This window comes from Canis aureus, chromosome 31 (genome assembly GCF_053574225.1).
Source record: "Canis aureus isolate CA01 chromosome 31, VMU_Caureus_v.1.0, whole genome shotgun sequence".
Lineage (NCBI taxonomy): Eukaryota > Metazoa > Chordata > Mammalia > Carnivora > Canidae > Canis > Canis aureus.
Window position 1 is genome coordinate 44,221,729 of NC_135641.1, and position 26,294 is coordinate 44,248,022.

Consider the following 26,294-nt stretch of genomic DNA (forward strand, 5'->3'; position numbering starts at 1 on the left):
CTCTGGGACCCCTTGAACATGGTTAACACTACTGACACTTTTCCTCTGAATGATATTTTGCCCATCAATATAGTTCAACCGCTGAAAATTTTTCGCTAATGATTACTCTGCCATCAATGCAAGTTGGTTCCAGAAGCGAATATGTTATATGTATGTGTGTGCGTGTAGTTGAACTAACACAAATAGCTTTGTATTTTATGTCCTTTACACTTTAAAAACGATATTCATAAGTGGTATTTTTCAGATATTCCAGAGCTGGAAATGGAGTCATTAAAAGGTCTCCTAGTTAGGTGAACTGAGAGCCTGAGCCAATGGAGACATTCCTTAAATAAAAGTTATACATAGAGTAAACTGATAAGTTATTTACTGACATATTGTTTAAAGTGTCTGCAAAGTCTGCAGTGGATCTGTCCACTAGGCAGTTGTACATACTCATCTGAATCTCAAGAAAAAGCTTTGGATTGGAGATAATAGACCTGGCAGGTATTTTTGTGTGTGTGCGTATGATTGGAAACTATGGTAATGAATGAAATTACTTAATGAATCTTCTGGGGAATATTAACGAAAATAATTGAAGAAGAGCACCTAAGAGGTAGAAGGTCAGTCCAAAGCTGACGGCCACAGTAGCCAAGAAAAAATTTGTCTCAAGATGGTATATTGTACCAAAAGCTCCATAAAGGGCCATTGGATTTATCAAAGCAGAGTCTGTAATAGTGAACCTTGACCCAAATGATGTAAACAGTAAGACTGGACGTTTGCTGCAGTGAGGAAAGGAATGAAGGTGAAGTGAGGAAATCAAGGCCATGAGTGTAATAGCTCTTTCAAGAATTTTGGCCTACTAGTGGATAGGAAAAGGGCTAATAAATTATTGTTTATTTTTCTTTAAGTTGGGAGAGACCTGAACATGTCCCAATAGGGATAGAAAAGATCCAGTAGGAAGAGATGTAAAAGTCCAGGGAAAGGTGGATAAGTGATAGAAATCACTGGCAAAGCAAGAGGTGAAGGAATCTAGGAAATAAATGGAAGATTTTTTGTCAGGATGATATCCTCTGCTGATATTAATTAATACCTAAGTAGGAAAATATAATACAGAGTAAACATACTTGTAGGCTAGGTGTCAGAGTTGAGATATTTCTTTCTAAATATTTTTATTACAAAGTAAGCAAAATGAGGATGAATGAACTAGGATGGTCAAGGTATTGTACTTATTTATACTAATATTTAGATAGTATTCAGATAATCATTTTGGTGAAGAGGATAGTATGGTCTTGGATAGGGGAAAGGCCAGATAGACATTGGTGATCATGAATTACTTGAGACATTAAATATGCTTATTTCTAAGATGATGAAAATCCCTAGCACAAGTGTGTGGCAAATTTCATATACTCTATAAATATCTCTATGAGATGATTAAGTGGTTTCTATTATATATTATGCATTTTATATATAATGTATATTTAAATGCATGTATATGTATATACGCACATATATACATAAAATAGTGAAATAAAAACATATGTATTCTTCTGTATCTTCACCATTCTTTTATTTTTTCTTTGTACACTTGTACTCTCTAAAAGAAAGACTTGATAAATATGGAGTTGATCAGGGAAAATTATCCCACGATTTTCTTATATTTGTTATTTGAGAATGAATACAGCTCAGAATTATCCTTGACGTTTCTATGAATTTATGTGTCTACACAATATTCCACTGTGTTGTGGAATTTTGATGTTTACTTCTAATATATGAAGATATTAGTCAAGTGATTACCATTGTAGGTAGTAATGAATTACTTTCAGATTTCTCTTTGCTCAGTGCTAAAGAGAAAATACTGACGAGGTAGTGCCTAGAATAAGAAATACATTTAAAAAATGATGGAAAAGCCAGAATCACTTTAGAATAACTAACTACCAAGGGAAAATGATATCTAAGATTATATGCATTATTTTAATTAAGGGTGCTTGAAAATACATATGGCTTCCTTTGAATAATAAGCATCTACAGATGAGGTATGATTAGAAAATGCAATCTCTTCTACAGGTTCAATTAAATCAACTTCGTTTCAATAATGGTGAGTGATTAGAGAAATGCTATCAGAATCATACTTTGAGTCATCATTCAAAGAATCTATTTTGTTTTTTTTTTTTTAATTCTGCAATATGGTTTACCAGATAATGACTACAGGGCTTAAAATTAATGAAAGAAGTTTAAGAATGATTAAATTATGTGTCTTAATCAGGCTATGATTTAATGTTACTGGTGGATTTAAAGAGTTTTCATTTATTCACAAAAGACAACCATCTCTGCCAGTCAGCCTTATAATTAGTGAGAAATGAGCTCAAAAGTTAGTGTGTGTCTCAAATGGAGAGAAGAACTTATTCAAATCATCCATAACCATTGACCTTAATTTGTTCCCTTTCTCTTGAAATTTATTTTTAGTTTATGGCATTTGACTGGGTAATACTTGAATGAGATTATTGTTGCTCCTGTATTCTGAGCAGACAAAACCAGGATGATTAGGGTTGCAAGAAGTATCATACAGTAAAATGTTTTATCCGTATTTGTCATCAAGAATGTAAGGCGTTTATGATTAAAAAAACAAGAGTTTAGCACTTATTTTTAAATCTATTTCAAATGCAATTTCAATATGCATTTATCTCTAGGCAGCTGACTTAGCACTCAACATTACCCCAGTGTCTTTCGTGATAGAAAAATACACATTAACGAAAGGTTCACCTTTTTAAAGTTATATATATACACACACACACACACATTTAGGAGAAGCATACAATGGCTTATTTGTAATATTAATGAAGCATATAGAACATTGCAAAGAGCTATGATTTGAATTTATAGAGAAATGCTGATTTTTTTTGCTAGAATACATATAAAAATGCACTAGGCCTATATCTGAATTATAGTTAAGAAACAAAAGCAGTATTTATAGGACATTATCAAATCATTTATATAACAAGTATATAAGAGTTACTTAAAAGTTTTGACTTAAATTGTTTCCTTCCTACTGTGGTGATTGGCAGTTCATTGAGATCAATATATTTTTGCCATTAATCTGCAAAGCAATATTGAAATTCACTTTTTCTGTCTCACGTACTCACAGAAAACACTAAATTGCAGCCCCCATCTCTTTCTTGCTGTGACGAAGTCAACATTTAAAAGCAGAGGCAAGGAGATAAAGTTTGTAAAGAGGTGGTAAACCAAGAACTTCTTGTTCCCTGTCTTACAGATGACCCAAGTCAATATGGGTTTTGAACTATGTGAGAGCCTCGTTAACCTTAATAAAGGAAGAAATACCCTTCCTCTCTGGGCCCAGCGGGAAAGAGTCAGGTCAAAGGTGCTAATTATTTTTCTAATACAGTTTTATAGATATTATAGATATGTGTATTAGCGACGTACTTTATAAAATCACTGACATTTCTCAATCATGTCATAAGATACAAAGCTTTAAGTTCAAGGGCCACATGCTGAAAAGTCATTATGTCAAGTATGATACTAATTTCTGAGAGAACAACATAGAAAAGAATGGTCTTTAATGAAGTTACCAGGCTCTCGCACAGTTCAAAACCCCTCATGACTCATGAGCCATCTATAGTGAAAGCAGAAAAGGAGTCCTCTCTTTACCATCTCTTTTTTTTTTTTAAGTGGAAAAATATGTAGTACATCTATTACTGTCTATTCTTCACATTTTAGTGAAAAGCACATTACGTATCTCTAAAATGTTACCATAATACTATGTACAAAGATAAGCATATTGCATAAATTGTCTCACTGATCTTTTTTTAAAAAGACTTATAGAGTCCAGTCCTCCATGACAATGTTGGAAATTAAAAAGGGGCCCTGCAATTTGTTGAAAGTTATCCAACTTGGGCATAGCCGATGATTAGCACAGCTGATGCTCAGACCCTTTACTGGGAGAAGCATTTACTGCTAACCATACGTCCATGGGCTTTCTCACAGTTCGCAGGCCATTTGCAGTTAGTTGGGGGTAATGGGATCAGTCTCAATGTGCTAGGGGTACGAGACGCATCAATTCTGAGGCACAGCACTTAAGCTCAGTGAATGATCCTCTGGCATTCCCTGTCAGCTGCCACAGCAACCAGCAGCATTCCCCAAAGTGGATTCCAGCAGGTCCTGAGGCCCCACGAGACCCTGTGGGGTAGAGACCCCAATGACCAATATTGTTACGCCCCTGAGATTTGAGGATTTACTTGTTATTGTGCCATAACCTAGGCCGTAACTCTAGCTCCTGAAATAATTAAATCCCAAAACCTGTGCTCTTAATCTAAATGCTAGAACAACTACTGCTATTTAATAGGAAAACGATTCAGACACAACTTAATGTGCGGTTTCATCCCTTCGACGGTCCAAAATTAGGAGTCAAACATTGGTTCCATTTTCATATACAAACTCTGAGTTGGTAGTTTTTCCTATAAGGTGATAATCATAAAGTTGAGATTCCTAGAGAAGTCATCACTGTGTTATTATAAATTGGTAAAGTGCTTGGTAGTTAAACGCTACGATAATTTCGAGTGAGATAGTTTTGCAGGTTCTGACTTGCCCACCCGACACTTATTTTTCATCAACAATTTTGAACTCAGTTCATTGTTTCTGTTAAGAAGAAGAGAAACAAATGTTCGTGGCAGTCGGTGAGATAATTCATGCATTTTGTTATTTAGAAATAGCTGACTCTGTGAACTCTGCAAAATGTCTTTTACTGCCCCAATATGCAACAGTACGATTGTGTGTATGTGGAATTGGCTGCTAATATATATTTCACGTAATTCCATGGGTTGTAGTATAAAGATTTTTTGAGGACGAGTTTAACATTTTAGATATGAAGTATTTATGATGCTATTTAATAATTGATAAAGGAGTTTCTGAACGACTTTGACATTCTGTTCAAATCGGAATTTTGAGAGAATCCGTATTTTCTCTTTCTTAAATTATCTATTCGCATTAAAAGTAAGCAGAAAGATTTAAGAAAGATCAGATTCTTCCCAATATTCTTCACATTATGGTCCATAGCAATAATGCTTTATGGCAGCTAGCTGCCTTCAAAGAATTTATGTTTAATAGATGGTAAGCTAAGATGGCAGAGTAGAAAAAAAAATAATAGATGGTGACAGAAACCAAACAAGTAGATGTAAACATAGACTGATAACAGTTCTATAAAAGTAATAAGGAGAGCTCTAAGGGAGAAAAATGCTGAGGGGCGTAGAGAGGAGCCCTACCTCCCTGCGGTCCGCATGGAAGCTTGGCCTAGAATTCAACTAAGGCTTGAAGAGTGAGAGTCAGCTCTGCAAAGAATCTTAGGTAGAGCGTTGCCATCAGTAGGAAGACTATATGCGGATTCTGAAAGGCAGGGAAGACCTAAGAATGTCCTGGGAAATAGAAGTGAGGGGCAGAGTGGCTCAAAGTGAGCCTGAAGGCCACATTGTCGTAGGCCTCTCAGGTGCTGGTTGGCATGGGTGGGAAGCCAGGTTTTAACAAAAAAGAGGAGATGAAGAAGAAAACAAAGAACACTCCAACTAAGGGGTTTCAAAGAAAAAGACTAAGGGAGCAAAGGGAGGGTGCATTGTCTAGAGAACACAAATATGGGTAATGGAACAAGTACATTATTGTCTGTAGTTACAGTAACTATAAATAGTTCAAAACAGTTGAAGGAGAATTTGTCAGGCTGGATTTTTCAATTTTAAGAAATGCGCTTTTGCATTTCTTAATCACTGATTTCAAGTGATACAAAACCCTAGGAGACAGGAACGCTGAAAGACAAGAAAGGAAAACAAGAAGCTGTATCAGACGAGTCCTAAACAAAGAAAACCGATGAAGGATCATTAACATGAGACAAAATAGACATTAAGGCAAAGCTCAAATTTAGAGGCTTATCTAACTGCTAGAGGATTATCTCATAAGGATAAGAGGAATAATTTACAGAAGGATATCGCAATTCTGAACATGTCGGCACTCAGAACACATATACAAGATAAAAACTGATCAAATTAGAGGAGGATTCAATACACCCACAATTATAACATCGGATTTTTTAAAGTGATAGATCAAAATTTTCTGAGGGTACAGAGAAACTGAGGGTAAATTGCAAGGGGACGAGTAGTAGGATGGGAGAGAGGGTAACCGGATGGGAGAGCACGCCTGGAAGATAGATGCGGGTGCCCTAGGGAGGGACGTTGAGTTACTTCTAGAGGAATTGGAAAAGAATGGACCCAGGAGATTATTTCAGTGGTTTGTATGGATATGCCCTGATAACGCATGTGGCAAATTCCATGCCCACTCTCATTTGTGTACTTTTTGTATATTTGGTGCATTTACCACATTTCCCCTTTTTTCCTCAATATTTTCCTTTCTCGCTCCCTGTCTCTCTCACACACACAAACACACACAATTTGTGTTCTACTTCTACCATTTTACTATGTAAAAATCAATATATTGAGAGTTGTAAGATCTTAATCCCAGTTCTAGTTTTGCCTCTAAACAGCTGTGTGCTGTTAGGCAAATCATGTCAATTTTCAATTCCTATTTCCTTATCTGAAAATTGAGGTGATGAGATCAGACAGCCAAGATTTCTTTCATCATTTGCTGCCCCATAAATTTATGTAAGATGTTTGACCTTTAGGGATTAGTGTTGTTCCTTAAAAATGTATATTTAAACTATGTATTTCACAAGGGTATGTCGCCCAGAAATTATTTTTTTTCATTAAGAAATGAGAGAAAATAAAATTATCTTATTTATTACCTGAATTGCATAAGTCAGATCTGTGAAAATAAAACCCAGGCACTTCTTAATCTGCCTAAATATATGAGATAGTTCATTACAGCATGACCCTAGTTTGTGTCCCCAGTCTTCTAAATAAATTGAATGGGGAACTGGATATCCCATCCCCTTTAAAAATGATATATTGTTAGCAACTTATCATATATGAGATGAAAAATAAAACAAGCACATTACTTAGCATAGCCTTTTTTGATCCTGTTTTCCACTAAGTAAATTGTATTTTAAGTGAAGAAACCTACGTTTTTATTACTTGATACATCTTTTGGTTGTTAAAAATTACCCAAATGCATTGGTAAACTTTTCAGAATTGCTGCAATTGCTTTGTTCTTGGGCTGAATGTCTTCTTGTGCATTCTCTTATTTATGCATGTACTTTGCCATAAAACAATTATGACATCTTATTCATATTCACATTTTAAATACTATCTACGTGCAAGTTTGAGGACGTTATAAAATATACGCTTATAGAAATACACAAATCTCATTATGTCAATTCCCCACACAAACAAGTGTCCTTTATTACATTCTTTTGTCTATAGTGCTGGTTCTCAAAATCTGATCCATCATCTACCTACATCAGAAGCATGAGGAGTGCTTATTTTAAAATAGTGAATTTCAGCATCTCTGTGTAGATCAAGCGAGTTAGAATTGTGTGTGTGTGTGTGTGTGTGTGTGTGTATGTGCACAAGTGTGATAGGGCAGGGTCATGTTTGAGAATTTTTGTTTTAAAATGTTTCACAGGTGCTTCTAATGCAGATAGCCCAGGGACCAGACACTGAGATATTCTGGTCACCAGTACAAAGTTCAAAGCCTTTCCACTAACCTACCAGAACCTTCCCATCCTTGCTCCGAGCTACCTTGCTCTAATTACTGCCGTTATTACTTAATGTTTGTCAGTAAGATTTAATGGTAGGATTAAATGAAGTCTGGCAGCGGGGCACCTGGGTGGCTCAGTGGGTTAAACGTCCAACTCTTGATTTTGGCTCAGGTCATGATCTCAGGGTCCTGGGATGCAGCCCTGCCTTGGGAATCTGTTCTCAGTGGGGACTCTGCTTGAGGATTTCTCTCCCTCTGCCCCTTCCCCCATTTGCCTGTCTGCACGCATGCTCTCTTGCGTGCTCTGTCTCTCTCAAATAAATAAATCATTTTTAAAAATGAAATCTGGCAGGTTTGTTACTTAGGATTACATAAAATCATGTATTCACAGTTCAAGTGAAAGGTCTGGCATGTAGTTGATTTTCAATTAATACTTGTTCCTTTCCTATATCCTTCTTCAAATCATTCAAAACCCATAAATTTACCATATCACCTCTTTATTGGACCAGTTTCTTTACAAAGAGTTGAGAAGACATGTTACACAGTGGTGGATAGTAGAATGTTCCTGTTTTCTCTGAGGAATGAAAAATATTGGGATCAAACAAATTTCAGAAAGCAAAGGAAGCAGGATTCCTGAAGCTTGTGGAAAGATACCTCTCTCTACCTTTTAGACAGCAACTAGTGTCACGCTCTGCTAAGCCCTGGCCTTTCTACAACCCTCCTTCTTTTGGAAGAGACCGCTCAGTGCACAGCATCCATAGAAATGAGCTGCCTTCAAAGCATGGAGTCTGTGATAGCATTCATGGCAATTGGGGAAAGTCCAGTTTGGGTCCTAACAAAGTGCCACGTTAAGCTCTTCAGACAGCCCCAAACTTCTGTTGGTAGACTGAGCCCCTCAACACTCTCAGTACCCCTCAATAATCAACCGCATGTTACAAATCCAAGAGAATGTTGTGATGGGGTTTTAGAGGAAGATCTTACAGATAAGGAAACCAAGGCCTGCAAAGGTGCAAGGACTAACTCTGATACAGTTTACATTGAAAGCTAGTGTGTTTTCAACAACATGCGCTCAGATATCATGATGGGATATTTGTGATGATGGGAACATGGAAACACAAATTACCAGTTAAAGAATGAAATGCAGAAATGAAAACCTTGCCTTTACCTTTACAGATCAAGCTTTGCGTTGGCCTTTTACATAGAAGAGCTAAGTCTTTTTCTAGTTTGGTATAGTAATAGTCGCAGTATTCCTTGAAATTTTTGTGACTTGTCAAGACCTCTCAATGTCTTTTGTCTCCTTTAATAAGGAACTCAATGATGAGGAGAGCGATCCCTTACAACATAGTTTACTTCTCCAGCTTTCTTTTTTTCTTTTTTCTTTTAAAAGTAGTCTTCTTCCATTCAGAACTAACTTACTGGAATAAGTGGTTGGAATGCAAACTTAATTTTGCCTGCTTATCTTGCTGAAAGGACTGCCCTCAACTGTCACCCCCTCCCTAAACCACATCCTTTTTCAGGGTCCAACAGAAGTAAAATCTCCAAGAAGTATTCTTGCTGTCCATAGTGACCACTATTTTCCTACTAATTTGGTCCTTTGGAAGTACCATTTTATATGCTCTTCTTGTTTTCCTTTGCTAATGAGGAGCAAAGGCTTCCAAACTATAAACCCCTTAACTGCAAGAATCACTTCACATTTTTAGCATTATCCCAGAAATCTTGAATTGTAGATGCTTTACTTCTTCAAAAGAAATATCTCTAAGATAAACTGTTCTAAAATTAATTATGAACTTAAAAATCATGTTTTACTGATTACCTGGTGAATGATAATATTCAAAAATTCTGAATTGTTTGATCCGTGTTGTTCTGTGGAACATCCTGGGATGCCTGAGAAGCAAGGAGTTATAAGAGTCCTCTGTGTCAGCAACATGCAAAGACGAAAAGAGAACTCACGGAAAACCTAGAGCTGGATAGTGTGCTCTCTTTGTGCAATTCCTTATTTACATTTGTGTTTTTGCATTCAACTGAACAATAGCGTCTAATTTGGAGAAAGTTGATGTAAACAACTTGTCGAGTATAATTGCACATCAACGGATCTAAAGCTGTTGCATTTCTTTTACCATTTTTTAAATTTTCAAGTCTCACTCTATAGGATGCAGTATAAAAAGAGCAGTTATTGCATTAACAGATAGAAAAGAAACTGCATTAACAATATAATTGCCTACAGTAAGAGTCACTTAAAGTTTGGCCATTATTTAAACTATCTCTAGGTAGAATTCTGTTTTTTTCATATCTCTAGCCCCTCATTGCCCTTAATGCCTCCATAACATAGAAACATGATGTCATTATTTGTCTATGTTAGTATTTTTGTAAAAAAATGGAACAATATTCTGAAAATATTTTAGAGAAATATAATCTTTATCAGATGTCCAAACTCAGAATAGAACAGAGGTTTAATTTGTTGTTGTTGTTGTTGTTGGTTTTTCAACTGGGCCTTAAAGAAAGAAAGAATTATCTTAACGATTTACCTCAAAATGCTAATATTGATCTAGTAACTAAATAATTGACTTCACATGTGATTGAATCCATTATTACCAAAATATCCTTTGTTTAAGGATTGGGTGTTAGGAATAGGCGTTGTCTTTATTCTTTAGTAAATCACTGTTTTATTAAATTCTTAATGAGCTAACTGAAACCACATTATTTTGCATGTACAGAAATCCAGCATTATGATCTGAAAATGCAGTCTTTGAAAACAAACTATAAATAGGAAATCACTGGCCAATTCTGTCTTGCTGCATTATGTATATTTGATGTGTTTTCTTTAGCATTATTACAAACTCTGCTTAATCAATTCTCTAATCTTTCTCTCCATGATTAATTACTTTGGATAATTTACCGAGTACATGATTGAGTAAATGCACAATTACCCTTTTAAAAATAAACAACCCCTACCCTCTTTGCCACGCCAGAGCTAGAGCAGTTTCTGCAATGACAGAGAACTTCATTTCTGTTCTGGTAGGGATATGGGGGCAGTTAGGGGGGGGGGGTGGCTGCGTCTACTCAAAGATACACATTTTCCTTTTGAAGAAACCATCATGACATAGATGTAAGATGAATAATAAAACACGGTTTTAACATTTTAATTTTATTATTGTCTAAAGATATGCAAAATCCAACTAAGCAGCCTTGTGCAAACTGAGGTAAGAGCATATGCTTTGTACCAAATCTGTTTCTGATTTTTTTTCTTGTATGTCATACACCCTAACCCAGAGGCTTCCTCACGGAAGGAATTTTCTCAAGGAAGCTTTCCTGATCGCCTCAGATGCTTGAGGACTCCGGGATACCCTCTCACATCACCCTCACTTAAATATTTAATAATCATAGTCAATATCTGTTTCATATGAAAAGCCTGGAATTTCCCTGTACTTCACAGGGTCTCTGACATATAGCCAGTGCCCTCTAAATATGTATTTTATACTAGAAATGCCCTTAAGTACTATCAATATGGATGCATAGGTGATCATTATAAGTGTTCATGTTAGTGTTTAAATATTTTCCCCAAACCTTGTTCAAAAAACCTAAAATTGGAATAATAATAATCTATGATCTACTAAGATAGATGAATATCAATCATTATGCATACCAGCTGACCCTCCTGTTTTATTACCATCAATTTTCCAGATGTATTTTAGATCTATTCAGTCAATGCTGTTTTATTGCAAGGAAAATGATAAAAACGCTTTCTATACTCAGCATTTTAGAGGATTTTTTGGCTTCATAAATCCCTACATCCACTTTTCTAGTCTGAGTATAAAAATTATAATTTCTGATAGGACCATGTGCTGCCTTGATATGAAATGTGCCTGATAGGTGTAATCAGCCCTTAATTTTCCTGAGAATCCTATGGGCAGATTTGGTCAATGCTGTCTCTGTGGCCACTGGGATTCCTGATTTGTTTAAATTAGGGAAGGGATTGGAAAGGAAAGAAAAAGATGCAATTTGGTATAAGAGTCCAGATTCTAAAGCCAGAATGCCCGGGCCTCAAATCTCAGAATAGCATGTACAACCTAAGTGGCTCTGGGAAAGTAACTTCACTGAGCAGTGCTTCTGTTTTCTCATCTGCAAAATAAAACAGGGCTATTGTAAGAATTAAATGGATTAACTCATGGAAAGAATTTAGAATAATGCCTGGCATATGGCAAGAACTCATAAGTGTTAGTTGCTATTGCAGTTATTATTATTGTTAACACTGGGCTGAAGTTAGTGGAATATAATAAAGATACTTCATTTTCAATTTGTCAGTGAGCGTATATGTCGTTCAGTGCAAATTACTACCAGACGTGATATAAAAGAAAAGTCGGCACCTTTAGTGTCTTTTTCCAATGTGCTAAGAAATACTGTTTTTTTTTCCTCTAAGAACAGTATGACTAGAGGAAGATACCTGTCTTACAAAGTCAAAATTGTGACTACACGTACTGAAAAAGAATTATCAAAAACTACCAGTAAACTAACTTATTTCCAAAGTAATCTGTACATATATTTTTTTTTGCTACAATTTAATAACCGATGGATGATGACACTCCTTGAAAAAGGAAAGATATCTTAACAGTGGAAAAAACAAAAAACCTTGTGGGTGCCTGGGTGGCTCAGTTGTAAGCATCCACCTTGGGCTCAGGTCACGATCCCAGGATCCTGGATACGGTCGCTTGGCCTCAGGTCTGGCTCTAGCTCCCTGCTCAGTGGGGAGTCAGCTTATCCTTCTCCCACTGCCCTCCTCTCACCCTCACTCTCCCCACCCCCACTCTTGCTCTCAAATAAATAGTTTTTAAAAAGGCTTATATCACTTACTTTTGTGGTCTAGGCATAGAAAAGGAAGCATTCGATTTTGGTAACCGATTTCCATCTCTTTGCCGAGGTTCTCTTGTGCCATGGGGACAATGGTCCAGAAGAGTTGAAGATTTCATACCTCCATGAGGCAACCATAGAAAACTCCAAGGAAACTAGTTTACTTTGTCGCTTCTGTATTGTTCCCAGCAGGATTAAGTTCCAGTTGCACACAGGGACGTGATAAAATGCCTTCTGTTGGTTGCCTTTCCTCATTCTGCTACCTTCCCCTCTCAATGAACCATTTGCACTCATATTTTGTCTCAAGGTCTGTTTCGGAGGGAACCCCGAGTGAGGCTCATGGTCACCTCCTGGTAGCGTGCTCCGAGTTCAGGAGGAGGACACCCAGAGGCAACGGGGCTTGGGGCAGAGGCCAGAAGGCCAGAGGAAGGCCAGGGAGCTTGTATTCCTCACCAGTGGGTTTCTTGCCAACAGAGATTGTCTTAGTTCTTTAATGCCCTGGCATCCATGGGGGTCAGTGTGTATTTAAAAAAAAAAAAAAAAAAAAAAAAAAAAAAAAAAAAACCTTCATTGGTTCAGGGGACAGACTGAGGGCCCATCTATTTAATAACCAAATTAAATGACCGTAGAGATGTACCCTGTTTATGCCTCTTTTCCTTCATTCCATAGCTCGTCCATCGGTCGTCATGGCCGCCAGAGGTGCAGAGAGTTTTTGCACAACCCGGCCACAGTGCCTCTGCACTGAAAGCCCAGGCCAGCCCCCAGAACTGGGTGTCCCAGGGTTTGTGCTCAGCCCTTGGTAGCTGCAGGGGCTTGGCGACGACTGTAACGGAGGTTTCCCAGGGTGCTGGAGAGCAGAGGGCCTTCTCTCCCCCGGGGGTGCGTCTATCTCTGGGCTTCCCACCGCCTGATGATGCTGGGTCCCCAAGTTTACTGCCTTCTTTGTAACTGTACACGTCCTGAGGTTCACATAGACTTTCCCTGCATGAGACTCATGGCCCAGACAAGGTCAGTCACAGGGAATTCCTACTAACAGCCTCAAGGTTTATGGACAGAATGTCCCCTGTATTTTCTTGGTTAAACTCCTGCTCCTCCTTCAAATGAATTTCCCTCCCAGTAGCTTTTGAATGTCCTTGATGCTGTTTTTGAAGTCCTTTGCTGCCAGGCAACATCCTTTGGGACAAACTCTGCTCATCAGACAAGTTTAATGTCTTTGAAATCTTAAGAAGAGAAGGGCGGGATCTTGAACTGTTTCCTTCCTGGAAGCTTAGGAATTCTTTTTTTTTTTTTTTTTTTTTTTAATTTTCATTTATTTATGATAATCACAGAGAGAGAGAGAGAGGCAAAGACATAGGCAGAGGGAGAAGCAGGCTCCATGCACCGGGAGCCCAATGTGGGATTTGATTCCGGGTCTCCAGGATCGTGCCCTGGGCCAAAGGCAGGCGCCAAACCACTGCGCCACCCAGGGATCCCAGCTTAGGAATTCTATAGCAGTTTTCCCACCTGCCTCCTCTGACTTTTGAGCTTCACAAATGTGTGTACAAAGCAGTGTGCACAGGTCTATCTGGCAAGGCCTTGTAAATGTCGCGTACCCAAACCTCTCCATGGTAAGTAGCCCTCGAGCCACCCTCTGACAACCACTGGAGCTCCCTTCCAAGGTAACCGGGTGCCTTCATTTCTACATACCCCCTCATAGCAGAGACCTTTCAGTGGCATTTAAGCTTTGTACACCGGTTTCCGGGATGTAAATTTGGTCTGAAGTGACATGCTCTAGTAGTCGTGGGCGATATATAGAAGTCCTTGATTTTCCGAGACAGTTTGACTTTCAAGTAATTGTTTTTCTAATAATAGGACTTGTCAGATCATAGGTTTTTTAGTTGAATGTTGCCTGCCATCAATTTTCCTAGCTATGAAAAGTAGCAGAAAGGAGGTGACATAGGTAGGTGTGTGTTTTGGGGGGAGGAGGTACATAAGGATATATTTTGCATAAATAACTGCATAGCTCTGGCTATAGTGTGGAGAATGGGTTTGAGGCAGACCCTTGATCAGTTGGGGAGTTTGTGGAGTATTTCGAATGACGGGTAACGAGAATCCGAATACCGAATTTCAGCCATGGCAGGGGCACATGGATTTGGCGCACTGGCATTAGGCAGTGCCCTTTCATTTCTCCTTTTGCTGAGAAAATAGACTGGGTACGTCAGCAGCACATCCTTGCTTTCTTTCGTCTGCTGACATCACAGTCTGGGAAAGCAGTGCCGAGGCCCGGAAGGCTGCTTCTTGTCCTGCTCACCTCAAGGCAGACTGAGGCCCCTTGTCAACAGCGGCTGCCCTGAGGTTTGTTATCCACGGGACATGTGTTGCTAATGTATGGGTTTTCTCCTACAAAGTGGCATAAATCAGAGTCAGGTCACCTCAGAATGAACCTAACAGCCCGAAGGGCACCATACACCACAAAATCATGTTCCGAAGACTCACCAGACCATAATTTATTAGCTAATGCCTCTGCCCTGGAAGGTAAGGGGATAGGGAAGGACTTTGCATGGATCACTGAATCACGGCCACATGCTTTGCTTGAGTTTTAGGGCTTTCTGACCCCTCACCCCACACCCGACATGCAAACTTCTTTCCTTCCTGCTAACCAACAACTCCACTTCAGCTGCACCGGTTTCTTCATGTTTCTCTGAATATACATGCTTCCTTCTGCTCAGGGCTTTCGTTCATTTTATTCCCTTGATCTGGGATATCCTTCCCCTCTCTCACTCTAGCTTCTTGAGCCCAAAATATGTACGTGTGGCGGAAACCCACGGTATGTTTAGCACGGAAGGCAAAGCAGTGCTTTCCAGAAAACAAAAGATTCATGTTCGCTGAATTTTCTATGGTTACCTTCTTTCCCGATTGTGTGAAAGTGATACGGGTTGTCATATCAAGGAAGGAAGTCATAAGGGGAGAAACTGTCCTATATTTCTCTTTCCTCCCAATTGCACAGCGATGATGAAAGCTCAGTAGATACTAGAGAGATGGTTCATGATTCATCTAATTGTCCTGCTATGTCACACCAGGCCATCGCATGCCGGTCTCTCTCAATTTCTTCCTCACTCTGCCCTATAATGTAGATGTTATAATTCTCTCACCGCACGACCTCCTAGAGTGGGGCCGCACTGCGTTAGAAGTCTGAGGACGTAGAAGTAATCCCACAACGGTAGTTGAACTTGCGGCTCAGGTAGGAGGCACAAACCATGCTTGCTTTAACCTGGAATTACTCAAAATGGAACAAATCATATATTTACTGAGTGTCTCTGCCTATAACTAAAAAAAAATATTATAGAATTATGGTATTGGTATTGCTTTAATAAATCTATTTTTGTCCAAATCTTTTGTCACCGAATTAAATCAATTCATTCAAAACAATCATTGTAGATACAGTCATTGTATTTGCCAGTGAGATCTAATAATTGGGGGGGGGGGGGAATGCCTACTGTCAATATTCACAGAATTGTAAATATCTCTTTTTTAATCTCTAGACTGGTATGGAAAAGATTTTTGGCAAAATCAAAAAATATGAAAATATCTCCCTGCATGACAATGAAGCAATATATGATTAACAGAGTTTAACCAAAAATTACATGTGTGTGTTTGTATGTCTATCTTCCTTTATTAAGTTTCTGAAAACATTCCCCTGAATCTTTAAATATGACTAAAATTATTTTAGGTTGGAGAAAGAGAAATTTTATATGACAAAGTATAAATTTCTTTTATTAGCCTTAAAATCTAGAAGAAGGCTGGGGCACCTGGGTGGCTCAGTGATTGAGCATCTGCCTTTGACTCAGGGCATGACCCCGGGGTCCTGGAATCGAGTCCCACATTGGGCTCCCCGCAGAAAGCCTGTGTCTCTGTCTGTCTTTCTGTGTGTCTCATGAATAAATAAATAAAATCTTAAAAAAAAAAAAAATCTAGAAGAAGGCTGTACTATTACTATCTTGCAATAATATAATCTTGCCTGATACCAGGGAAACCAGGAACTCCAGAAATATCAATATTACCTAGTGAGAGAGGGAAGCCTTTGCAGTGTGGGTTCATTAAGTAATTTTTCAACATAATCTTTTTTGAAGACTTTTATTTCTGTAGAATAATTTTGTTGTCATTTGTTGTTGTAATGCATCCTTCCTTTATCTTGTAGGATAGGGGTAGGGTGGCCTGGGGAGAGTGGGGAAGGTCCTGAGGCAGATGGTGTGCTTGTAAGGGAATCTCAGGTGGCTCCAGGGTGTGCCGTCACCAGGACGGTAAGGCCGAAGGCCGCCATATTCCCACAAAGAACAGGGAGTCAGTGGTCCAAGGATGAAAACAGCTCTGGGAAATCTCAGGAGGCCACCCAGAGAGTTCCAGCAAAATAGCAGAGTAAAGTAACCTGAGAATAAGGACACAAAAAGGATAGGGAGTGGGGTGCCCGGGGGCTCAGTAGGTCAAGTACCTGCCTTCTGCTCAGGTTGTGATCCTGGGGTCCTGGGATCGAGCCCCACATAGGGCTCCCTCCTCAGTGGGGAGTGCGCTTCTCCCTCTACCCCTCCCTCCTGCTCTGCTCTCTCTCTTTCTCATAAATTAAAAAAAAGGGGGGGGTGGTCTTGGGGGTGGGGAGAACAGCTTCATTTTTCCCGCCTTACCCGTTGCCCGGCCTAGCCCTGCTCAGCATCCAGAGAAAACTCTCTAGCCAAAAAGAGTTCTCCCTGTAGGCAAAAAGAGCACAAGAGTGACCAGGCCCCCTGACCTTTTGCAGTCACATGAAGGACCCAGCCCAGACTCCTCCTTTCCCTGGCCTGTGCCTCCAAGTACCAGCAGCTAGTCCCTGGGAGGTCGTGTGCATGTGCTAAGCTGGCTCCAGTGGCTGTGACTGGCCTTTATTGTGTGTGACCTGCCAGCCTCTGCAACCAGCCTCTGGGGTCAGCCTCTGGGACCAGCCTCTGGGGCCAGCCTCTGGAACCAGCCTCTGCGACCAGACACTCTGGGGCCAGCCTCTGGGGCCAGCCTCTGCATCAGCCTCTGCATCAGCCTCTGTATCAGCCTCTGTATCAGCCTCTGCAACCAGCCTCTGTAACCAGCCTCTGGGGCCAGCCTCTGCAACCAGCATCTGCATTCACTCACATGCACACCCACAGCCAGACCCCCTGCAGCTGCCTGTGGGCCTGAAGCCAGGCCAACCCCAGCCACAGGCTCGTGTTGTGGAGGGTACCTGCCAATAGCCCCTGTGGTGCACACCCGCGTGCTGCCAGCACCAATTCTGGTTACCAGACCTCCAAAGTGCACAGGCCTGCAGCCAGCCTCTGCAGCCACCTGGGTGCTCGCTGATTGCCCACGTCCTGCAGCTGCTCATGCACCCACCGCTGGCCCCAGCCCCTGCTTTTGCCCCCGGGTGTGTGCCTGTGGCTGGCCCCTGTCATCATTCAGGCCCCTGCAGCCGGCTCCCCAGCCACACAGGTGCACACCGGCAGCTCTGGCCACCACTACCCCATGCCCTGTCCCCTCCCTTGGGGAAGCCGACCCAACAGCCGTTCCAGCCATTCCAAGCCCTGCACAGTGCTTGCTGCCCAGGATCCTGCCATTGTCATTGTCATGTACCTCAGCTGCCCAAGCCAGGGAGATACTTAAATCTCCACTTGTTTGTGAATTTTGGTCTTCATCTTGCCATTGGTTTCGAGTTTCACACCATGCAATTTGAATCTTCTTAAATTACATTTTTGGTGTGTTCAGTGGCTATGGGACAGAATGTTCTGTAACCCTACACAAGGTCCATCTGGTCAAGCATCTGGTTTTCGTCCAGGGTTTCCTCATGGATTTTCTATTTGGATGACCTCTGCACTGTTGAAAGAGACCTAACCACCCCACCCTGCCCCAGTTCCTGTAGTGTTCTTTTCTTTCTTCATGTCTGTTAATATTTACTTTATATATTTAGAGATCCTCATGTTGAGTGCATAAGTATTTACAAATTTTATATCCTCTGGTGGGATTGACTCCTTTATCACTGTGCTGTGACCTTCTTTGTCTCCTATCACGATCTCTATCTTGTGTAAGTTAAGCTGCCTCTGCTTCCTGTGGGTTTCCATTTACGTGGAACTTACTGTTTTGTTTTGTTTTTGTTTTTGTTTTTCCCTCCACTCACTTTCAGTCTGGGTATGTCCCTAGAGCTGCAGTGAGTTTCTTGTGGGCCACATAGAGCTGGGTCTTATGTTTTTGTCCCTTCATCCACTCTCTTTTTATTGGAAAATTTAGCCCATTGACATTTAAAGTAATTATTGAGGCATGGACTTACTATTGCCATTTGTTCATTGTTTTATGGCTGTTTTATTTTTTTTTTTTATGGCTGTCTTAGAGTTCTTCTGTTTCCTCTCCTGCTCTCATCCCTGTGATTTGACAGTCTTCCGTAGCGTCATGCTCCAACTGCTATCCTCATTCTTGTGTATCTGTTATAGATTTTCCCTTTGCTGTTACCATGAAACTTACCTAAAGCATCTCATATTTACAATAGTCTTATTTTAAGCTGAAAACAACTTAAATTCAAATGCACACTAAAGCTTGATATTTTTACCTTCCCACACCCCCACAAAGTTATGTTTCTGATGCCCCAATTTCCATCATTACCTTATTTATCTGCTAAAAAACTTATGGTAGTTATTTCTTAAGGTTTTTGTATTTTGGTTCATACATGATTTATGTGATTTCCCAGCCACCATTGAAAATCAAAGTATTCTGGATTTAACTATATATTTGTCTTTATTGGTGAAATTTATCCCTCCCTGATTTCCCATTACTAATTATCATCCTTTTGCTTCAGATTCAAGAGTTCCTTTTAACACTTCTTGTAAGAGTGTTAAAGAGTGGTGGGGGTGAACTTCTTCAGCTTTTGCTTGTTTGGAAAACTCTGAACTGCTCCTTCAATTCTGAAGGACACATTGACTGGGCAGCATATTCTTGATTGTCTTTTTTTTTTTTTTTCTTTTAGCACTTTCCATATATTATCCCAGTCTCTCCTGGCCTGCCAAGTTTCTCCAGAAAAATCTACTGATAGTCTTATGGAGGTTCTCTTATATGGAACAAGTTGTTTTTCACTTTGCCTCTTTTAAGATTCTCTCTTTGCTTGTAACTTTTGACAATTTAGTTATAATGTGTTTTCACATGGTTCTCTGTGGATTCATTTTATTTGGGTTTTATAAATGATGAAACTTTTCAGCCATTCTTTTTCTTTTTAAATAAGATTTATTTTAAAAAAATAATAAATAAATAAATAAATAAATAAATAAATAAATAAATAAATAAGATTTATTCATTTTAGGGAGAGAGAAGAAATCATGTGAGTGTGAATGGGGGGAGAGGCATAGAGAATCTCAAGCAGACTCCCCACTGAGCCTGGAGCACAGCCTGGGGCAACCTGGACTTGGATCTCATGACCCTAAGATCATGACCTGAGCCAAAATCAAGAGTTGGACACTTAGCCAACTGAACCACCCAGATGCTCTAGCCATTATTATTTTTTTTCTAGCCAGTATTTCTTTAACCAAGCTTTCTAATACTTGTGATCTCACTCATATGTGGAATATAAAACATACAACGAATGAGCAAATAAATAGAATCATAAATACAGAGAACAAACTCTTACCAGAGGGAAGGGGTTTGAGGGAATGGACAAAATGAGGGAATTGGATTGGGAGATAGAGGCTTCTGGTTATGGAATATATGAGTCTCCAGGATGAAAGGCGCAGCATAGGGAATATAGTCCGTGTGATTGTGATAGTGTTGTGTGGTGACAGGTGGTAGCTGCCCTTGGGGTGAGCAGAGCATCAGGTATAGAGCCATTCAATAACTATGTGGTATACCTGACACTAAGGTAACATTGTTTTCAACAATATTCAAAAAAATTTAAAGACGTTTTTAAAGCTTTCTTCTCTTTTCTCTTTCTCTTCTTCTCCTGGAACTTCTAGGATGTGAATATTGACTTATTTGATGATATCCCGTGTGTCTCTTAGTCTGGCTCTTTTTTATTCTGCTTTCTCCTATTTGTTATTCTGATTGGATGGATTCATATCTTTGAGTTTGCTGATCCTTTCTTTTGCTTGATCTAGTCAGCTATTGAAATCATCTACTGAATTTCTCAGTTCAGTTGTTGTATTCTTCAGTTCTACGATTTGTTCATTACTTTTTAAAATATTTTCTGTACCTTTATTGAAATGCTCACTCTGCTATGCATTGTTCTTCTTATCTTGGTGAGCAAATTCATTATTTTGATCTCTTTATCTGGTAAATCGCTTACCTCCATTTCATTAAGGTCTGTTTCTGAATTTTTTTCTTATCCTTTTGTTTGGAACCTATATCTCTATTTCTTTACTCTTCTTCATTGTCTGTGTGGGTTTCTGTGCACTAGATTAAAAAAAAAAAAAAAAACAACTACCATTTCTAATCTTGACAGAATGGCCTTGTGTAGGAGACAAAAAATGTATTATTCAGCCCGGCCCTAGCTCTTGGTTTTCTCTTATTTGTTTGTGATTGGGCTTACAGTGGTTGAGGGTGTGCTAAGATCTATTAGTGTCCCAAAGGGGAGAATCTCAGTCAGCAACTAGATTGTAGGCTGATTGGAAGCAAGGTCCTCAGGACGCAGCTCCGGAAGTATGTAAATAAACCTCTTTCAGGGAAATACTAGAAGACAGACAATTCTATTGGCTTTTTTTTTTCTTTTATTTTAAGATTTTGTTTATTTATTTGAGAGAGACAGTGAGAGAGAGCACAAGCAGGGGGAGCTATAGAGGGAGAGGGAGAAGTAGGCTCCCCGCTGAACAGGGAGCTGGATTGCGGGGTTCCATCCCAGGACCCTGGGATCGTGACCTGAGCTTCAACCAACTGAGCCACCCAGACACCCCTTCTGTTGGCTTCCTAAGTGCTGAGCTCCAGAGGGATAGCCAGTTAAGAAATGTTTCTTTATTTGCAGTCCTGTGAAACTTAGGAATGCAAGCTCCATGGGCCGCCATAGCCAGGGTTCAAGGGGTGTGTCCCCATCCCCGAGGTGGCAGTTGTAAAAGCTGGGGTGCCAGATAGGTATATAAACTCCTTCTAGGAGGATATCGGTGGTTTGGAGGAGGCTGCTGGAAGAATGCTAAGATCGTATCTATTGGCTTCCCTGTTCTCTGGGGAAGGAGATCACAATCGTGCCTGGATGTGTGTTGTAGTAGGCACCTGACCCTCAGGCAGCAGTTACAAAATATGCACGTAGGCCTCCTTCAGGGGGCATTTCCTCTTCTCATTTCAGGCTGAACCCGGAGGGGATAGCTGATTAAGAAGTGGGTTTATTTTGTTTGCCGCAGCCCTCTGGGAATTCAAACTCAATAACTCAAGCCCCACCGGCCACCAGAGCCAGGCAACCAAGGGGGTGCATCTTCTGGGCACCAGGCAGGTGCCCAGGCTCCTTTCAGGGAGACACTGATGAGCAGGACAGAGAGACAATGTGAAGAGGGCACGTGGCAGCCTCCGTCTCCAGAGACAACTGCAGGTGGCCCCTAGGTGCGTGTTAAATCAGAACCCTGATGCTCAAGCTGTGGCCTTTATGATATGTAAATAGACCTCTTTCAGAGGGCAACTGGGATATAGTCAGTTTTTGCTTGCTACCTCTTCACTGAGCCCTGGGGACTCACAACAAGTCCTCACAGGCCCCTTAAGTCCTGTTTCTTCATTTGCTATAGTGTTGTCAGCTTTGTGGACACAAGTCTCATTGGCTTGTAGGGCTAGATGTTTTGGGGGCCTGTCCCTCCGGTGGAAGTCTGAACGGTTAGAGCACTCCATGCTGGATCCAAGCCCTTCTCTCCTCAGGGAGAAACTGGGAGTTGAGAGTTTTCTCCCAATTATACGTTGCTGTGATGTGCTAGTGTTTATGGTCAGAGTGCATCTCGGCCTTTCTTACACATTTCAAAGTAGTATTTTTATTTGCTGATGCGTCAGAGACACGCAATTAGACTTTTTTCCCCCCAGAAGGAATTGTTTTACGTGTAGCTGTAGATTCGGTGTGTTCATGGGAGGAGGTAAGGCCAGGATCCTTCTGTATTACCACCTTGGACTGGAACCCAGCAAGGCTTACCCTTATACCTATGTTTTTGACGTAGAATTAATTCCCCCACTACCGGCCTCTAGGTTTGCCAAGATAATAAAATGAGATATTTAAGTGTAAAGCTTAACTTTGAAAACAGCGGGTCTTTATATAAATACAAGAGGAGCTTGCTTCGGATGCCTGAAGAAGAGTGATTCCAGAGTGGATGAGAGAGTAGGAGTACGGCTCATCTCCTCCTACTTCATGGTGAGACCAGCGCAAATCCCCCTCTTGCTTATGAGGCTGCAAATAAAGCGGTGGGGTGGAAGCATTGTCTCGTGGGCCAGGTGCCTCGGAAGTCCCCGGATTTGTTGTCAGGTTCTTTTTGAAAGGAATAGCAAGGTGGCTGGCTTACGCTCCAGTTGTTGGAGCTGCCAAATGACTCTTAAGACAAAACAAAACAACTCGCAGCAGCGGCACACAGTGAAGTTGCCTTTCTCTTCCCTCCCCATCCTTTCATTTTAATCTTTTATAATGTGTGACTTCCAGATTCCAAAACTGTAAACAAAACATGTCTGTTCTGTCGTTTCCATTATCCAGTGCAAATTGAAAAGAAGAAACCATAATGCTTCTTAATCTTCTTTAAAAATTCCTTTTTACAAATAATTTATTTCCAAATATCAGCGTTTCTTATATGATTTGGATGTAGTGAGGTGGCACAGAGACAGAATTCATATCAACCTATTGCAGATAAAGCCTTTCCCCTGAAAAACAGCATTATCAGAGTAGGCAGTTTCCCAGGATTTGTGTGATCACTATTCTGGGGATGAAATTCTGCAAATAAACCGGAGGCATTGAGGGTGGGGGAGGGGGAAATGGTTACTACATTTGGGAGAAAAATATCTCAAAGAAATAAAAGGACACCCAAAGTGTTCCTTCGCCTCTTTCTTTCTAAGAGATGTAGGTTTTTCAAGCATTTAGAAGATCAAATTGAATTGTACTTTTATCATGATATAAATTGTGCAAACAACTGGGAATTATGGCTTTTAAATATTAAACGGAATTTGACCCTTGTCGAATCTGTAGATGTGCATATTTAACATCGTATTTTCCCCGTAAGCCGTTGTCTTTTACTTGTTCTATAATGTCTCGAGTTAGTGTGCTAATTTCCCCTGTGTAGTTTCACAAGACAATATTTTCATTTACTAACAGCATTTCATAGTACGTTAATAACATCAACGCAGCCACATTTCCCAGTGTGCCGGCTTCAGGGTTATTAGAGATGTAGGGACATTTGTTAAGCCCAGGTAAATATTAAACATCAATTGAGAGAGAGGGAGAGTAACAGTGGCATGTGCTGCCGGCAGGAGGTTCCTCTGAGATGTATATGGATGCATACGATTAGCTCAGTCTAGGAAGCAGATGCTCGTTCAGCTGGAGTGCATATGCTGGTTTCAAGCACAGCCCTGGAGCCGGGGCTGGGGGATGTGCATGTATGGACATGCCGGGTATGAGTTTTGGAGATGCCATTAGAGGGTTTTTTTTTTTTTACTTGACTTAAACATGGACCCCAAAGATACATAAATGATACTAGGTTTTGACAGATTTTGGAAAAGTCATTATTAACAGAGTAAAGCCTTAAGGAAGATAGTAACGGAGATTTTAATGGAGTTTTTCAGACTAAATTACATTTATATTTTCTGATTCCTAATGAAAGCAACAGTTTGTTTTATTTTTTTGTAAGTTTTCATTTAAATCCCGGTTAGTCAACATACAGTGTAATACTAGTTGCAGGCGTATGATTTAGTGATGCAGCACTTCCTTAGGACACAGGGTGCTTGCTCCTCATCATCACCCCCTCCTTAATCCCCATCACCTATCTCACCCAGCCCCCTGCCCACCTCCCCTCTGGTAACCATCTGTTTAGACTCAATTATATTTTAAATGAAATAAATTGATCATTAATTTTGTCTGGAGTTTTACTTAGTCCCATAACCAGATATTGATTTTTCAGTTATTTCTCTCTACTGTTTATTTTTTTGTGTGTCATTCTGAACTGCTTTATAAGGAATTATTTTATTTTTTTGTAAATTTATTTTTTATTGGTGTTCAATTTGCCAACATATAGAATAACACCCAGTGCTCATTCTGTCAAGCGCCCCCCTCAGTGCCCATCAACCAGTCACCCCCACCCCCCGCCCTCCTCCCCTTCCACCACCCCTAGTTCGTTTCCCAGAGTTAGGAGTCTCTCATGGTCTGTCTCCCTTTCTGATATTTCCCACTCATTTTTTCTCCTTTCCCCTTTATTCCCTTTCACTATTTTTTATATTCCCCAAATGAATGAGACCATAGAATGTTTGTCCTCCGATTGACTTATTTCACTCAGCATAATACCCTCCAGGTCCATCCATGTCGAAGCAAATGGTGGGTATTTGTCATTTCTAATGGCTGAGTAATATTCCATTGTATAAATAAAATAAGGAATTATTTTAAAGTTTAAATATTGCAACTTCTTGAAGGAGGGTGATGTGTCTTAATATTTTAGCTTAAAAAAGGAGAAAATGTTATATGCCTTTATATACTATTTAAGACATGAAAAATACACAGAATGTGTTTTCTTTCCTTATAGACAAAATTAGGGGCCCCTAGAGGGATCAGTTGGTGAAACAACTACCTTTGGCTCAGGTCAGGCTCCCAGCGTCCTGGGATCAAGATCCAGCGTGCAGGGCTCCCTGGTCAGGGGGAGTCTGCTTCACCCTCTCCCTCTGCCCCTCTTCCCCACCCATGTTCTCTCTCTTTCAAGTAAATAAAATCTTTTTTAAAAAACTAAAAAGAAATCTAGGGATGCGTCGGGGGCTCATTGGTTGAGTGTCTGCCTTTGGCTCAGGGTATGACCTTGGGGTCCTGGGATTGAGTCCTGCATTGGGCTCCCTGCATGGAGCCTGCTTCTCCCTCTGCCTCTCTCTGTGTATCTCTCATGAATAAATAAATATAATCTTTAAAAAAAAGAAATTTAAAAAGAAAAGATATCTTATAAAAGTACATTTTACCCTCTGTGTTTTTACTACTGTGGTTATATAAGAATGTATGAAATAATGAAAAAGCAAATCAAAAACCCTTAATACTGAATGCTAGCATCTTTTGTGTTTTTCTCTTTCAGCTCACGGGAGAAGTGATTTTGCAAATTGCCAATGAACCAGTTCTGCCCTTTAATGCACTCGATGTAGCTTTAGAAGTTCAAAACAGTCTTAAAGGTAATTTTTCTTTGAATTATAGAATTTTCAACAAATGTAAAATTGTCTAATTTTTAATGAGCAATGGATAAAATCATATGCTGACTTATTGGCTATGGAATGCAGTGACTCCCTTCGTGGGGAGGATTATGGTCGAGAGGGGCTTAGAAGAAATCTGACCACCACATCCACAGGAACAAGGTGTATTTATGTGTGAGCACCAGACAAAATATCAGATTATAGAGGATGTTTCCCCTACTTTCCTTTATCAGAGAGATTGATCATTTCAAACTTCTGTTATCATTTATAGGTTCCACATGGAAAAATGTAGTTCAGGTATTTTCCCAAATAAATAAATGAGTAGATAAATAAGTTTATACCTAATATTTAGTCAGTTCAAACAAGACTGACTGGAAGTTTTTCCTTGGGGATTAATTCCTGAGGTATGGGCTCCATGCCGTTCCACTCAAGTGTTGGCTCATCCTAGATTAAAGGTGACAAGAAAATAAATTTTGCCGTAGTTTCAATACTTT

At 40.0% G+C, this 26,294-nt stretch overlaps 1 protein-coding gene across 6 annotated transcripts in view; it reads left to right on the forward strand.

The window, feature by feature from the left end:
* Positions 1-26,294, forward strand: part of NAALADL2 (N-acetylated alpha-linked acidic dipeptidase like 2) — a 1,263,364-nt gene that overhangs the window by 1,187,766 nt on the left and 49,304 nt on the right. For all 6 annotated transcript variants that reach the window (XM_077880384.1, XM_077880385.1, XM_077880381.1 and 3 more), the window contains one exon: positions 25,689-25,782. In XM_077880384.1, coding sequence (XP_077736510.1) covers positions 25,689-25,782 — 94 coding nt within the window. The remainder of the gene's footprint in view (positions 1-25,688; positions 25,783-26,294) is intronic.